The following is a 15,657-nucleotide window of genomic DNA, read 5'->3' as shown; positions in this document are numbered from 1 at the left end:
AAGACGAAGAGATCTGGAAGTCTCACATCAGTAAGCATTCATAGCTATGAGTAAGCACTCGCTATGAGTGCGAAATGCGTCAGCTGATCCCTGTACACTTCTGCTGTAGTGTTTTGTACACTTCCATGATCCAACCTTTTATCAATAAAGGCACTTATCATCAGACCGGTGTGCGGCTTCCAGATCTCTTCGTCTTCCTGAGGTTATTGTTAGGTCTGGCACCTTGCTAGGGGTTATCATTGCTGGTCATGACATGTGCAGGGGGCTCTTATTGCTGGCTTCAATGGAGCTTTTTTTACTTCCACAATCTCTTCAGTGTACCTCCAGGCCTTATTCAGCCTATACAAAGAGGCAAAGGTGGCACACCACGAGCTTTAGAAGAAACACATCATTTTGACCACACCCACATTTTAGCCACACCCACACATGCAAATTTGCTAGGCGCGCCCAATCAGCCCTCCCACGTGTACTTCCAGCACCTGCACAGCACCCTCACAAAGTTTGGTCTGGAGCGGCCACCGCACTGATAGGAGGCGCTAATGCACACTGATAGGAGGCACTAATGGACACTGATAGGTGGGATTGATGAGCACTGATGGGCACTGATATGCTGCAATGACAGGGCTGCATTGGTGAGCACTGATAGGCAGCACTGATGCATTGAGCACTGAAAGGCAGCATTATGGCCACTGATAGGCTGCACTGATCAGGAGGCACTGACAGGTGGCATTGATGAGCACTGATAGTTGGCACTGATATGCTGCACTGATGGGCACTGATAGGTTACATTGATGAGCTCTGATAGGCGGCACTGATGGGCATTGAGCACTGATAGGCAGCATTGATGGGCACTGATAAGCTGCACTGATAGGCAGCGTTGATGAGCATGTATGTTAGCCCAACATTGAAAGAACAATTACACTCTTTGAATCTAAGTGGCCGCCTGCAGCTGCAATGTTCAGCTAACATCTCTCTTTCTAACAAGACCTCTGGAGTGCATTCAATTCTTGAAATATTATATATATATATATATATATATATATATATATATATATATATATATATAATTGTGTTTTATAGTTGGCCCCCGTACTTTTGTCCCTGTCCACCCCTAAATATGAAAGCTGGAGACGCCACTGGCCTGAACCCAACTGTGTTTATACTGCATGAATTCTCTTTTCAGGTGCTGACGGAGGAGCAGCAGATCCTTGCCGCCCGCAACGAGTACAACTTTGACCACCCAGACTCTTTTGACTTTGAGTTGGTCGTTAGTACGCTGAAGAAGCTGAAACAGGGGAAGAGTGTAAAAATTCCCACCTATGACTTCACCACTCACAGCCGAACCAAAGACTGGGTAAGATCAGCCGGTTACATTGGAGGTCACTTCCTTGTTCATTTTGCTGACTGATTATTCCAATGTGCGCAAATGTTAGTACCTATAGAGGAAGGAACAGGGCAGACACCCAGAGGACTGGCGATCTTAGAGGTTGGCCAAAAGTATCTCTAGTATGGCTTCAGTATTACCCCAGGTGATCTTCTTCTATACCAGCCTTTCTTGACCTTTTTACCCCAGAGGAACCCCTAAAGTAAGTTTCAGGTCTCAGGACACCCTCACTATAACCAATTCATCAGGGATCAATGGGAAAAATGACCCTTATATCAGTAGGATGAATGCAACCCTTACAGTGGTTTGTCAAAACCCTTACATACAGCTAAAGTCATATTTTTTTGTCATGCTGCTGGCCTTACCAATTGGTGTTAGTCCCGGAATAGTGCAGGAACCATTAAATGGGAGGTCAACCACAGCTCAAGGAGCCCCTAGCCATGCAAAAGCATTTGACACAGTTCCCCATACACGTTTACTGTACAAAATAAGGTCCGTTGGCATGGGCCATAGGGTGAGTACATGGATTGAAAACTGGCTACAAGGGCGAGTTCAGAGGGTGGTGATAAATGGGGAGTACTTGGAATGGTCAGGGGTGGGTAGTGGGGTTCCCCAGGGTTCTGTGCTGGGACCAATCCTATTTAATTTGTTCATAAACAACCTGGAGGATGGGGTAAACAGTTCAATTTCTGTATTTGCGGAAAAGACTAAGTTAAGCAGGGCAATAACTTCTCTGCAGGATGTGGAAACCTTGCAAAAGCATCTGAACAAATTAATGTTGTGGGCAACTACATGGCAAATGAGGTTTAATGTAGCAAAATGTAAAATAATGCATTTGGGTGGCAAAAATCTGAATGCAATCTATACACTGGGGGGAGAACCTCTGGGGGAATCTAGGATAGAAAAGGACCTGGGGGTCCTAGTAGATGATAGGCTCAGCAATGGCATGCAATGCCAAGCTGCTGCTAAGAAAGCAAACAGAATATTGCCATGCATTAAAATGGGGATCAACTCCAGAGACAATAATTCTCCCGCTCTACAAGACTCTGGTCCGGCCGCGCCTGGAGTATGCTGTCCAGTTCTGGGCACCAGTCCTCAGGAAGGATGTACTGGAAATGGAGTACAAAGAAGGGCAACAAAACTAATAAAGGGTCTGGAGGATATTAGTTATGAAGAAAGGTTGTGAGCACTGAACTTATTCTCTCTGGAGAAGACGCTTGAGAGGGGATATGATTTCAATTTATAAATACCGTACTGGTGACCCCACAATAGGGATAAAACTTTTTTTCACAGAAGGGAGTTTAACAAGACATGTGGCCACTCATTAAAATTAGAAGAAAAGAGGTTTAACCTTAAACTACGTAGAGGGTAAGAGCGCCAAGGATGTGGAATTCCCTTCCATAGGCGGTGGTCTCAGCGGGGGGGCATCGATAGTTTCAAAAAACAAATGGGCACCTGAACGACCACAACATACAGGGATATACAATGAAATACTGACATATAATCACACACATAGGTTGGACTTGATGGACTTGTGTCTTTTTTCAACCTCATCTACTATGTAATTATGTAACCCTGGTTGAGAATGGCTGCTGTAGAGAGTATTGCCACATACACACGATCGGACATTCCGACAACAAAACTGTGGATTTTTTTCCAAAGGATGTTTGCTCAAACTTGTCTTGCATACACACGGTCACACAAATGTTGTCGGAAATTCCGAACATAAGAACGTGGTGACGTACAACGAGCCGAGAAAAAGGAAGTTCAATAGCCAGTGCGGCTCCTTCTGCTTGATTCCGAGCATGCGTGAGCTTTTGTGTGATGGACTTGTGTACACACAATCTGACTTTCTGACAACAAACGAAGCTGTCGGAAAATTTGAGAACCTGCTCTCAAATATTTGTATGCGGAAATTCCGACAGCAAATGTTCAATGGAGCATACACACGGTCGGACTTTCCGACAACAAGCTCACATCGAACATTTCCAGTCGGAAATTCTGATCGTGTGTACTCAGCATTAGAGGATGGAGGTATCACCAAACAACCCCTACAGCTGCATATCTGGGGAACAGTAGTGCTTGACCAAGACTAGCGATCTTTCCCTCCTATATCAGATAGGAATTTGCCGCCGCCATAGACATGAGTTGAAAGCGCTATTCATCTGAAAATGGCCAAACTGTGCGACTATGCTGGCATCATTAAATGGGAGGTCAATAGGCCACTGTTCAATAAACACCTAGCAACTTCTGGACGAACCCTATGGCTCCATGGAACCCTGGTTGAAGATAGCAGTTCTATATTAACTTACAGGACTGACATCAGTAGTGAAATAAAGATAAATATTATACACTGCTTTATACACGTATCAGTTTGGGATCAAGCTATCATATCACCTGATCACAACTGATGTTTCCTCTTTCTCTTGTCTTAGAAAACCCTTTATGGAGCAAACGTGATAATATTTGAAGGGATCATGGCGTTTGCTAATGCAGAACTTCTACAGGTAAGGAAGGGGTCTTTGTTAAAATATTTCTATTACGGTTTAGTTTTGCAGGAAACAGAAAGAAACAAAGATACAAAAGAGTTTAGAAAAAAAAACAGCAACATTTTCATTCAATACCAAGGTGCAACATAAAAAAATATGAAAATTGGGTTGGTCAAAACAAACTGGCAAAATACTTAATCAAGTAGCTTTTTAAAAGTAGTTCTTGCTGGGATTTATTAAAGTTGAGCTAAAGCCGAATGATTTTTTTTTTTTGTTTTAGAAAGAGCATAGAAAGGTTTAGAAGCACTTGTCATGTTTATAATGTATGGGATTTTCCTCTCTGTGATCCCACAGGAAGTGAGGAGAATCTACCAACTAGGGAAAAACAATAAAAACCCAACAATGTTCGTAACTCTTTCTTACTCTATTCAAAACTACAAACATTTTTTACTGGCGTTCTCTTTTCAAACGAAACTCCGGCCTTCCTTTTAGTTGTCCACAGTTGTACAGGCTCCTGTCCTGTGCTGAAATGGCTTACTCTGATTTCACTGCACACTGTGCGCTTCTCACAGTGTACATTAGAAGCTGCATCAAGTTAGATAGAGCCTGTCTGACTGGAGAAAATCCAACATCTAGCTCTTTCCTCCCCAGTCTGACTGTCCCTGGCTCTGTTCCTTTCAATCATTGGATTTCAGTTCTTTCATTCATGGAGGTTCAGTATCACATGTGAGTGCTCACCATGGCAGTCTGTTTGCCTAGGAACATCCACTCTTCCAGACTGACCTCCACCCATCAGGGCATTTTGTTATTTGCATAATGCTTCCCAAGAGCCAGCCCGCTGCTTCCATCAGGGCTGAGGGCTTTGAGAAGGGTAGTCAGATGTTTCAGGAATCTACGTACAACATGCTGCCAGCCCTTCCCATAGGCCATGATCTACCTGTGATGAATGCAGATGTCCTCCTCACCAACCACAATGTATCCCTTTAAATGTGAGTGAAACTACACCTTTTAACTGAATAAATCTGTGTTGCAGTCTGCACTTAGTTGTGCCTCTGTATTTTCTATTTTGCATGTTTCCTGGAGATCGCTTCAGCTCCCCATCAGCATGCTCGCCCTGCATTGCTGACCTTTCCCTTTTCCCTGTGCTTTTAATTTTGGATGGATTTGTTTTAAATTTATCCGCATCCAGCCCACGGACTTCCCATACAGTGTAACGAATACTGCTAAGGTCCATTCATTCTGCACCATAATTCTATTCATCTGACCAATCAAGCGCCTCGGACGTGTCCATGGAATGTCAACGGGTTTAGGAGGGTATCGTGGCCTTCCCTTGCACACAGTTTTATACTAATATTATGATCTTCCAATATGTACAGGTTGCATTCTAGAAACTGGTAGATTATTGTTCAGCATTGAATTTTGTGTCCAGCGATACTAAACACAGGGTATCTCGGATAAGGATCCAGGAGGTAGGAAAAGTGAACTGTACTAGATTATTGTCACATCAGCATCAACATCAAGGTTAAGGGGAGGAGGAAATACTGGGGGAGCACTTCAGGTAGAGGAAGCAACTCTGGAGGAAACTAAAGTAAAAAACAGAAGGCGCTTCTAAGTGCAGTATTAAGAAGTATTTATTCATAAAATGCGGTTAAAAACACTTAGAATGTAGTACGTCAAATGAGCATCTCAGTCAGCATAATAGGCATCCTGTAGAGTCCTTTGTCTCTAGGGGGAGGGAGAGCTGGCTCGAAGCTATGACAGGAGAGGGAGAAGCGAGGAAGTGAGATAGCCAATGGACTTCCGGAACCACGCTGGAACGTAAAAGCCGGAGTTGACGTCCAGCGGGTGGTAACGCGTTTCGGAGCATGAGCAATTCGCTCCTTCATCAGGCTTCGCTTCTATTATGCTGACTGAGATGCTCATTTGATCTACTACATTGTTAGTGTTTTTCATCGCTTTTTATGAATAAATACTCCTTAATACTGCACTTAGAAGTGTCTTCTGTTTTTTACCCAGGAGGTAGGAGACTGCTATCCTCCCTTCTGTATACTATAGCTTAGTCACGTATGACTTAGATTCAGCATGATATTCCCTAATCAAATATATACTTAATATTTATTTTTTTCCATAAAGTTTTTATTGAGCATACTTAATATTAATGTGTCGTGTTTCTGTCTGATTTTATTAAATTGTATGTGGATTTGGTTAAATTGTGAATTGGGCGAGGGTCTCTGAAAGGTCACCTCAAGACTAACTGCTTTTTTTACAATAGCCATTCATTCTGGGTAGACATTTTATGGCATGGGCTATGTATTCCTAATGGGTTTGATTGCCCTACAAACCACTGTTGACAGAATTGAAGGATGTTGTTATAGTTTTCACTTCCAATCCCCTCAGAAAAGTGATAAGCTGTAGGAGTTAATGGCTAACAGACCCTGCCTGATCTCTGGCCTCGGAGATAACAGGACCTTTAAAATGTGAGCTAAATTAAAAAGCTATGGAAGTGCATTCTTCGGTATTTGCTGCTGCAATGTGTAGCAATGTGTTCTACAAAACCATCATGGCCAACCTATTATTCCAGAACAACATGGCCACCAGACACGGCTTTTTCGTGTGCCCAGTTCATGATACCCGTACACCACCTGCATTGCCTAAAGAGATGATGTCAGTGGGATTAAAATAAGGTATGTAACAGAAAACAGATTTTAGTTTTGTAATTTCTCTGTAAATTGTATTCCCTTTGCAGTTGCTAGACATGAAGATTTTTGTGGAAACGGACTCTGATATCCGTCTGGTACGGAGGCTGAGGAGGGACATCTCAGAGAGAGGGCGAGAAATTGAGGGTGTCCTTAAACAGTACCATACTTTTGTGAAACCGGCCTTTGATCAACACATCCAGCCAACCATGCGTCTAGTAGATATTGTAGTACCCAGAGGTAAGTGGGCGTAGCAGAAACAGCAAACATCCATATGGTTCTGTGAGGCAGTCAGACTCTATAAATATCTGTTATTTATCTAGTATTCGGAAATAAATCACATTGTGTCTTCCAGGGAGCGGAAACACGGTGGCCATTGATCTGATTGTACAGCACGTTCACAGCCAGCTGGAAAAGGTGAGTGAAAGTTATGTCACTATAATGTTTATAAGGCTTAAGGGGTCGGCCCGCCCAAAATTCATACTTTAGTTTTTGATGCTGGAATGCTAATGACTCATTGGCTATGTTCTAGGCTCCGCCCACCTGCTATAGCCACAATGCAGTTGACTCTCACGATTAGATCTTTTATTTTGCATTGGGGAGAATTCAGCAGGAGGAATTCCCGCAAGATTAAACACACCGATTCAGATTTCTGGACTCTGTGAGGAAGTGAAATAACAGTTTTTAGTTGAATATTCCTTTCAAGCAGCACTCCAGGATTTTTTTAAATTCTAATCCCCCTTCCTGCTGTATTAAAAAAGTATAGTGCCAAGTTATGCTGACCCTGTGCCAGTCCAGTGATGGAGCTCCTCTACTGGGCGAAACAACACTGTCATTCTGTCTATTTCCTGTGAGCCCAGTCTTATGATTGCATACCCCCTTACGGGGCACAGCATCATGCAGACTGGGTGCGAACCAAGGATATGTGTGCGAGCCGCTCAGGCTGTATGGCAGGGGTAGGCAACCTCTGTGGTGCTGTAAGCTGTGGTGAAACTACAAGTCCCATTAGACATTGTAAGACCCTGACGATCACAGGCATGACTCCTAGAGGCATGATGGGATTTGTAGTTTCACCACAGTTGGAGGGCCGAGGTTGCCTACCCCTGCCATATGGGAATGAAGTCCTGTGCCCACCAGTGTAAGTAGTGGCTAGGAAGGGAGCTTGTCTATACTCCAGGCAATGATAGAGAGTGACTAGGTGTCCTGGAGCCGCACATCAAGTCAAGACCTGCTGTATGATAGTGAATGGCAGTCTCAGCCTGCACCCCCACCAGTCCATGCTTCCAACACATTTCACTCTGCCCACCAGAGCTTTCTCATGGGGATGGCATCCCCATGAGTAAGCTCCAGTGGGTGGAGTGTAACACATTGAAGGCATGGCCTGGCGGGGGTGCAGGCTGGGACTGCCATTCACTATCATACAGCAGGTCTTGACTTGATGTGTGGCTCCCGAGACACCAACTCACTCTCTATCATGCAGGCTAGGCTCACAGTACTTTAGGACTGAGTAGGACTTAAAAGTCATTACATGATCATCACTCAGTTCTTGAAGAACGCCACTTCTATAAGGAGAAGAGGCTGCAGTGATGTCAATAAAATGACAAGTAGACTTCAAGAAAAAAGGTAAGTACACGAATAAAAAGGGGAGGAAGTGGCTTGTAGATTTAAAAGAGAAGTATGGCCAAACATTTTTTTGGCCATACTTCTCTTCTGGGTCACAAGAGTGCACTTATTTCTGAGTGCACTCCTGTGACCCAGATTGAGCCGACATGTTGGCTGACATCACAGAGCCGCTCCGGGCTCTTTAAGGTTGGGATTCATCCAGATGACCAGCAGCTGGCTTAGCCTCTCAGTGCCTTGCTGAGAGCCTGAGCCAGCTGCCCCTCCGCCCCCTCCACAGCCTGGTGCTCCAGTGAGTGCTGGAGGAGCTGAGCAGAGTCGCTGTTCTCTGCTCAGTGAAGACCGAGAACAGCAGTCACGTGATCACTCAGTTTTCGGTCTTAGAGCTGGCAGGGGACAGCTGCAGCATTGAACCATTGCTGCAGCCATAAAGCTGAGTATGTATGTTTGTTTTGATATCCCACACCTCTCCTTTAAAATTTCTGGAGTTCCACTTTAAGGGTTGGTTTTCTTGCTTGTAGGGTTGGTTTTCTTGCTTGTGATGATGGTGACCGAGGAGATCATGGCACTGCCAAACCTGGGGGAGCCTCTTACCCCAACTCAGGTTGATTTAGGTGTCTCCATACTGAATGCAGCCCTAAATTATGTACAAAGAAGGAACCTGATATGCACAGTGAGATCATTCAACAATCTAGGGAGGAATCTCTGGGAACAGCAATGTTTGTTTATTCATTTTGTATAGCATGGTGAAGGCTCAGAACTTCGTCAGATTTTTACTGCTTTCTGTGATTTCCCCTCATTTGTGTCACCAGGGCAAAAATCGCTTTATTAGATAGCAATAAAAACTTGACAGGTTCTCTTTAATATTGGGTGATCTCGCAGTCTATGTAGAGCTATTTGTTATGTTATTTTGGGCATTTTTGTAGGTGAGCTGTGTGTCTGTCCTTGGTCTCATCATGTCTGTGTGTCTGTCCCACTGCTGCAGAGGGAGATCAGTGTCAGGTAAGGGGAAACGTGTCTCTGTAGAGTCGGTGCGGCTGTGGCTGGTCACCTCTTCCTGTGGAAAGATTTCTGTCATTCTCAGAATCTCTAGTATTGTATAAATTTAGTTCTCTGCTCTTTTCACACCATCAGAAAACTAACAGAAACTGTAAACATGTCATTTATTATCTCCTTCTTTGCTTCAACATGGCAGGAGTAATGATCTGTATAATCATTATAGAGACTGCCTGCCTGAGGAGTGACAGACCGGTACAATGAGACATAATCCGACTGTAATTAGTGCTTACCATCACATGCTAATTAGCGATTGATTGATTCAAAAATCACTTAAAAAAAAAATCGCCTTCCACATTCACTGTTCAAGTTGAGGTCCTGTGTAAAATACTAACTCCAGACAAATGTTATTTCTTTAGTTCTGGATAGAGTTGGGGAGATTTAAAGCTGAACTCCGTGCTTAATAAATATTGTCTAAATATGAGAGGTATGTGTATTCTTTCTTGAATCTTGGTGTGCTTTGTGTATTCCTTTCAGATCTGTGCAGTAACTTCTGCCCTTTGCCTCTGTGTGGGAGTTTCCTGTAATACAGACCAGTCATTGCTGCTCTCTCTCCTTGTGTAGGGTGACAGGTCTCATCTCTGCCCCCTCCTGTAGCTTTCTGTAGGCAAAGTGTAGTGGGTGGGACCTGCTGGGCCCCTCCCACAGCTCTGCTTTCTCTCCTTGTGCAGGGTGACTGGTCTTGTCTCCGCTCCCTCCTGTAGCTTTCTGCAGTCAGAGTGTAGTAGGTGGGACCTGTTGGGCCCCTCCCACAGCTCTGCTCTCTCTCCTTGTGCAGGGTGACTGGTCCTGGCTCCGCCCCCTCATGTAGTTTTATGTAGACGGCCTACTGGGCCCCTCCCACAGCTCTGCTCTCTCTCCTTGTGCAGGGTGACTGGTCTCATCGCTGCCCCCTCCTGTAGCTTTCTGCAGACAGAGTGTAGTAGGTGGGACCTGTTGGACCCCTCCCACAGCTCTGCTTTCTCTCCTTGTAGTTTTATGCAGACGGCCTGCTGGGCTCCTCCCACAGCTCTGCTTTCTCTCTTTGTGTAGGGTAACTGGTCTTGTCTCCGCCCCCTCCTGTAGCTTTCTGCAGGCAGAGTGTAGTAGGTGGGACCTGTTGGGCCCCTCCCACAGCTCTGCTCTCTCTCCTTGTACAGGGTGACTGGTCTTGTCCCTGCCCCCTCCTGTAGTTTTATGCAGACGGCCTGTAGTGGGTGAGGCCTGCTGGGCCCTTTCCACAGCTCTGCTTTCTCTCCTTGTGCAGGATGACTGGTCTTGCCTCCGCCCCCTCCTGTAGTTTTCTGCAGGTAGAGTGTAGTAGGTGGGACCTGTTGGGCCCTTTCCACAGCTCTGCTCTCTCTCCTTGTGCAGGGTGACTGGTCTTGTCTCTGCCCCCTCCTGTAGTTTTATGAAGACAGCCTGTAGTGGGCGAGACCTGCAGGGCCCCTCCCACAGCTCTGATCGATCCATAGGCTATGTACAGGATATTGATGATGTCACTGCCACTTTTACAAGGCATACAAAGGCATTTGGTACTTACAAAGCAGAATTATGTCCTTTGTGGCCATCAAGGAATATATTTTTAACAATTTTGTGTGGCCAGCCTGTAGCTTTAATCTTCTGTCAGGAGTTTAAATCTGGCTGTGACTCCAGTTGGGAGATATTTATTAACTTCCTGTTTGGGTGACACCAGGATGGGGGGGGGGATTGTTCCTAGAACAGCATGGACAGCAATAATAAAACATTGTCAAAAGTGCTAACCTCTGCCCGCTCACACTACAACTCTGATTTGTCTATGTCATGGGTCTCCAAACTACGGTCTTCCAGTTGTTCAGGAACTACAATTCCCATCATGCCTAGTCATGTCTGTGAATGTCAGAGTTTTACAATGCCTCATGGGTAGTGTAGTTCAACAATAGCTGGAGAGCCATAGTTTGGAGATCCCTGGTCTATGTGAAGAGATTTTCACTTAAAACTTTACCCATAACAGTTTGATAACAATTAATGTTCTTTAACAAAAGAACGTACGTTCCACATTAATAAATATGTTACCGAAATTAGTGTGTGCTGTAAGTTGCCACTAGCATTGCTCCTGTTTCGTCTTGCTGGAGGCCGCCATTTTGTTGAAGCCTAGCACAGTCACTTCCTTATAGGAAACTTTCCCGCTCTCCTTAAAAACTATATGCCACTTTCTGCAATTGAAATGTGTGAATTTCCAGCCTTGTTTGTATATCTTGGCTCAACCAGAGGGGAAGGCTGACATGAGCTTTACAGTGCTGAAGTTCATATATATTTGAAGCAGAATGGAGAGAGTATACTGTATAGGAGAGGTAAGTCACTATCGCTGTAAGTTGAACTCTTTTTGTGTCTCCCTGGCAGTAGAGTTTGTCCTGTCACCTCTCCCTGCTTTTCTTTTCTCCCTTCCTAACCTGTCTTCTCTCTGCACAGTCTGTGTCATTCCTGTTGTATTCTTACCCCTTCAGCAAGAGTTAGTCCTAAATCTGTCAGGAGATCAGCCTCTAGTGGCTCTGATTTTAAGCACAGTGCTGAGGATAGAGAGCAACTGAGCATGTGCAGAGCAGGGTGAGACAATGTATTACTGGATTTTACACAGTATAGGCACTTATTTTTAGTGCTAGTTCATACCACATGTGTTCCAGTGCTTTTTTATCAGCATTCAAAACGCATAGAAAGTAGGTTACATGGTTTTCAATGGCATAGTTCCTCCAGTGCTTTCAGTTTCAGTGCGTTTTGGTTCCAGTAAAAAAAAAAGTAGCACATGCTGCATTTTTCCTGCATAGAACTGTACTGGAATGTGACAAAATGCATAAAAAATGCACCGGACCCCAGTACAGCGGGGGAAAAAAAATAGAAAAAAATCATCTGAAAAGCATTTGACACAGTTCCCCATAAATGTTTACTGTACAAAATAAGGTCCGTTGGCATGGACCATAGGGTGAGTACATGGATTGAAAACTGGCTACAAGGGCGAGTTCAGAGGGTGGTGATAAATGGGGAGTACTCAGAATGGTCAGGGGTGGGTAGTGGGGTCCCCCAGGGTTCTGTGCTGGGACCAATCCTATTTAATTTGTTTATAAACGACCTGGAGGATGGGATAAACAGTTCAATCTCTTTATTTGAGGACGATACTAAGCTAAGCAGGGCAATAACTTATCTGCAGGATCTGAACAAATTAATGGGATGGGCAACTACATGGCAAATGAGGTTCAATGTAGAAAAATGTAAAATAATGCATTTGGGTGGCAAAAATATGAATGCAATCTATACACTGGGGGGGGGGGGGGGGGGAGAGAGAACCTCTGGGGGAATCTAGGATGGAAAAGGACCTGGGGGTCCTAGTAGATGATAGGCTCAGCAATGGCATGCAATGCCAAGCTGCTGCTAACAAAGCAAACAGAATATTGGCATGCATTAAAAAGGGGATCAACTCCAGAGATAAAACGATAATTCTCCCGCTCTACAAGACTCTGGTCCGGCCGCACCTAGAGTATGCGGTCCAGTTCTGGGCACCAGTCCTCAGGAAGGATGTACTGGAAATGGAGCGAGTACAAAGAAGGGCAACAAAGCTAATAAAGGGTCTGGAGGATATTAGTTATGAGGAAAGGTTGCGAGCCCTGAACTTATTCTCTCTGGAGAAGAGACGCTTGAAAGGGGATATGATTTCAATTTTTAAATACTGTACTGGTGACCCCACAATAGGGATAAAACTTTTTCGCAGAAAAGAGTTTAACAAGACACGTGGCCACTCATTACAATTAGAAGAAAAGAGGTTTAACCTTAAACTACGTAGAGGGTTCTTTACTGTAAGAGCGGCAAGGATGTGGAATTCCCTTCCACAGGCGGTGGTCTCAGCGGGGAGCATCGATAGTTTCAAGAAACTATTAGATAAGCACCTGAACGACCACAACATACAGGGATATACAATGTAATACTGACATATAATCACACACATAGGTTGGACTTAATGGACTTGTGTCTTTTTTTCAACCTCACCTACTATGTAACTATGTAGCATCCAGAAACACATCAGAAACCCCTGAAACACACAGAAAACATGTTAAAAACACGCATGCAGAAAAACATCCAGAATGGATCTTCAGTACGTCTTTATAGTGTTAACTGGCCCTTAATGTTTTACATAGCTATACTTGCAAAAGGGGCCAGAATGAAATCATCTACCCTGACATAATATTCTGACTAAAGCTCCACTTTAAAGTGGTTCTAAAGGCTGCATTTTTTTTCTTCATGCATAGAATGCATGAAGGTGAATAAACCTCTGTATCCAGCCCCCCACAAAGTGCTTTCCTGAGCTGATCCAGGGATGTGCGCTAGAGCAGCAGCTCTTATGAATCTCTCTCCCCTCATTGCCTGAGACACAGCAGTGTGAGCCATTTGCTACCACTGCTGTCAATCACAGCCAGTGAGGAGGGAGCAGAGGACAGGGCCAAGTCTTGCTTTCTGTGTCTAAGGACGCAGCCAGCGAGGGAGCGATCCCGCATGAGTACCCCCATGGGAAGCAGGCTTCCTATGGGGGCACTCACTGAAGAGCAGGAGCCAGGAGCACTGGCAGGGAACCCAAGAGGGGGATCGGAGCTGCTCTGTGCAAAACCATTACACAGAGCAGGATACCATGTTTGTTTGTTTTTTTTTTTTTTATAATTTTACCTTTAGAATCACTTCCAGTCATCAATGAAGATCCAGACGGCAATAAAAACTGGACAGAGGCTTTAACCCTTCCTCGTTCTATCTAAAGCAAAATAAAATGTTTTAGCTGGGGTTGGGATTTAAAAAGACCAATAAGCATTGGTATTTGTTAAGCTGCTGTGTGCTGAGCCCACGCTAGAACGGGGTGGGGTTACAGGAATCTGACACTCCCGGAAGTGTCGAAAGTCACAGTGTCCAGGAGTTTCCCAACAAAGATTGTATATATTTTGGGCACATAAAAGATGATGGTGCGGGACTCCTTATCAACGCCGGTCACAGAAAACGTAAAAATATATACCGTATTTTTCGGACTATTAAACGCACTTTTTTTCCCCAAAAAAATATGGGGGAAAATGTCTCTGCGTCTTATGGTCCGAATGTACATCAGGCACCGCCGCCCCGAAGCCCCCCCCCCCCTGCCGGCACCACAATCGCCATCACCGCCAACACCGGCATCGCCCCCCCCACCACCGTCATCACTGCTCCCCGTCGTTGTCGCCGCCGGCGCAATGCTAGTCCCGGAAGACAGACATCCCAGGCCACCGCCAACACCAGCATCGCCCCCCTGCCACCGTCATCACCGCTCCCCGCCGCCGCCGCAATGCTAGTCCCGGAAGACAGACATCCCAGGCCCCCCACCACGAGGGCCGGCCGATCTCCCGGCCTGACACCTGCTGAGGAGACCAAGCAGTGGCACAGGTCAGGCTGCATTTATGGCAATGGTTATGGGCACTGGTAAATATTTTAGTACACCATTTGGTTCAGAATATTTTTTTTCTTGTTTTCCTCTAAAACCTAGGTGCGTCTTATGGTTATGTGTGTCTTATGGAGCGAAAAATACTTTAGTTACATGGTTAGTCTGGTTGAAAAAAAGACACAAATCCATCTGGTTCAATCAATAAATCACTGACTATATAACATATGGGGCGTCCGGCCCCAGGTATGAGCGCGTCGGGCCCCAGCTATGAGGACGTCATGCTCCAGCTATGAAGGTGTCAGGCTCCAGCTATGAGGGCGTCAGGCCCCAGCTATGAGGGCGTTGGGCTCCAGCTATGAGGGCGTCGGGCTCCAGCTATGAGGGCGTCGGGCTCCAGCTATGAGGGCGTCGGGCTCCATCTATGAGGGCGTCGGGCTCCATCTATGAGGGCGTCGGGCCCCAGCTATGAGGGCGTCGGGCCCCAGCTATGAGGGCATCAGGTCCCAGCTATAAGGGTGTCAGGCCCCAGCTATGAGGGCGTCAGGCAGGATGTCAGGCCCCAGCTATGAGGGTGTCGGGCTCCAGCTATGAGGGCGTCAGGCCCCAGCTATGAGGGTGCCAGGCAGGGCGTCAGGCCCCAGCTATGAGGGCGTCAGGCCCCAGCTATGAGGGCGTCGGGCCCCAGCTATGAGGGCATCGGGCCCCAGCTATGAGGGCATCGGGTTCCACCTATGAGGGCGTCGGGCTCCATCTAGGAGGGCGTCAGGCCCCAGCTATGAGGGTGTCAGGCCCCAGCTATGACGGTGCCAGGCAAGGCATCAGGCTCCAGCTATGAAGGCGTCAGGCCCAAGCTATGAGGGCGTCGGGCCCCAGCTATGAGGGCGTCAGGCAGGATGTCAGGCCCCAGCTATCAGGGTGTCACGCCCCAGCTATGAGGGTGTCAGGCTCCAGCTATGAGGGTGTCAGGCAGGGCGTAAGGCTCTAGCTATGAGGGCGTCAGGCTCAGTC

General features: G+C 45.9%; 1 protein-coding gene across 6 annotated transcripts in view; it reads left to right on the top strand.

Annotated features, from left to right (window-relative positions):
* Positions 1-15,657, top strand: part of UCKL1 (uridine-cytidine kinase 1 like 1) — a 56,674-nt gene that overhangs the window by 14,702 nt on the left and 26,315 nt on the right. For 5 of the 6 annotated variants that reach the window (XM_073607407.1, XM_073607406.1, XM_073607403.1 and 2 more), the window contains exons 4-7: positions 1,184-1,354; positions 3,820-3,891; positions 6,620-6,809; positions 6,925-6,986. In XM_073607407.1, the coding sequence (XP_073463508.1) occupies positions 1,184-1,354; positions 3,820-3,891; positions 6,620-6,809; positions 6,925-6,986 (495 nt within the window). Of the gene's footprint in view, positions 1-1,183; positions 1,355-3,819; positions 3,892-6,619; positions 6,810-6,924; positions 6,987-9,174; positions 9,192-15,657 lie in introns of all 6 variants that reach the window. The other variant, XM_073607405.1, reaches the window with a different exon arrangement.

Source organism: Aquarana catesbeiana, linkage group LG12 (genome assembly GCF_042186555.1).
Source record: "Aquarana catesbeiana isolate 2022-GZ linkage group LG12, ASM4218655v1, whole genome shotgun sequence".
Taxonomy (NCBI): Eukaryota; Metazoa; Chordata; class Amphibia; order Anura; family Ranidae; genus Aquarana; species Aquarana catesbeiana.
This window is presented reverse-complemented; position numbering and strand designations above follow the sequence as displayed.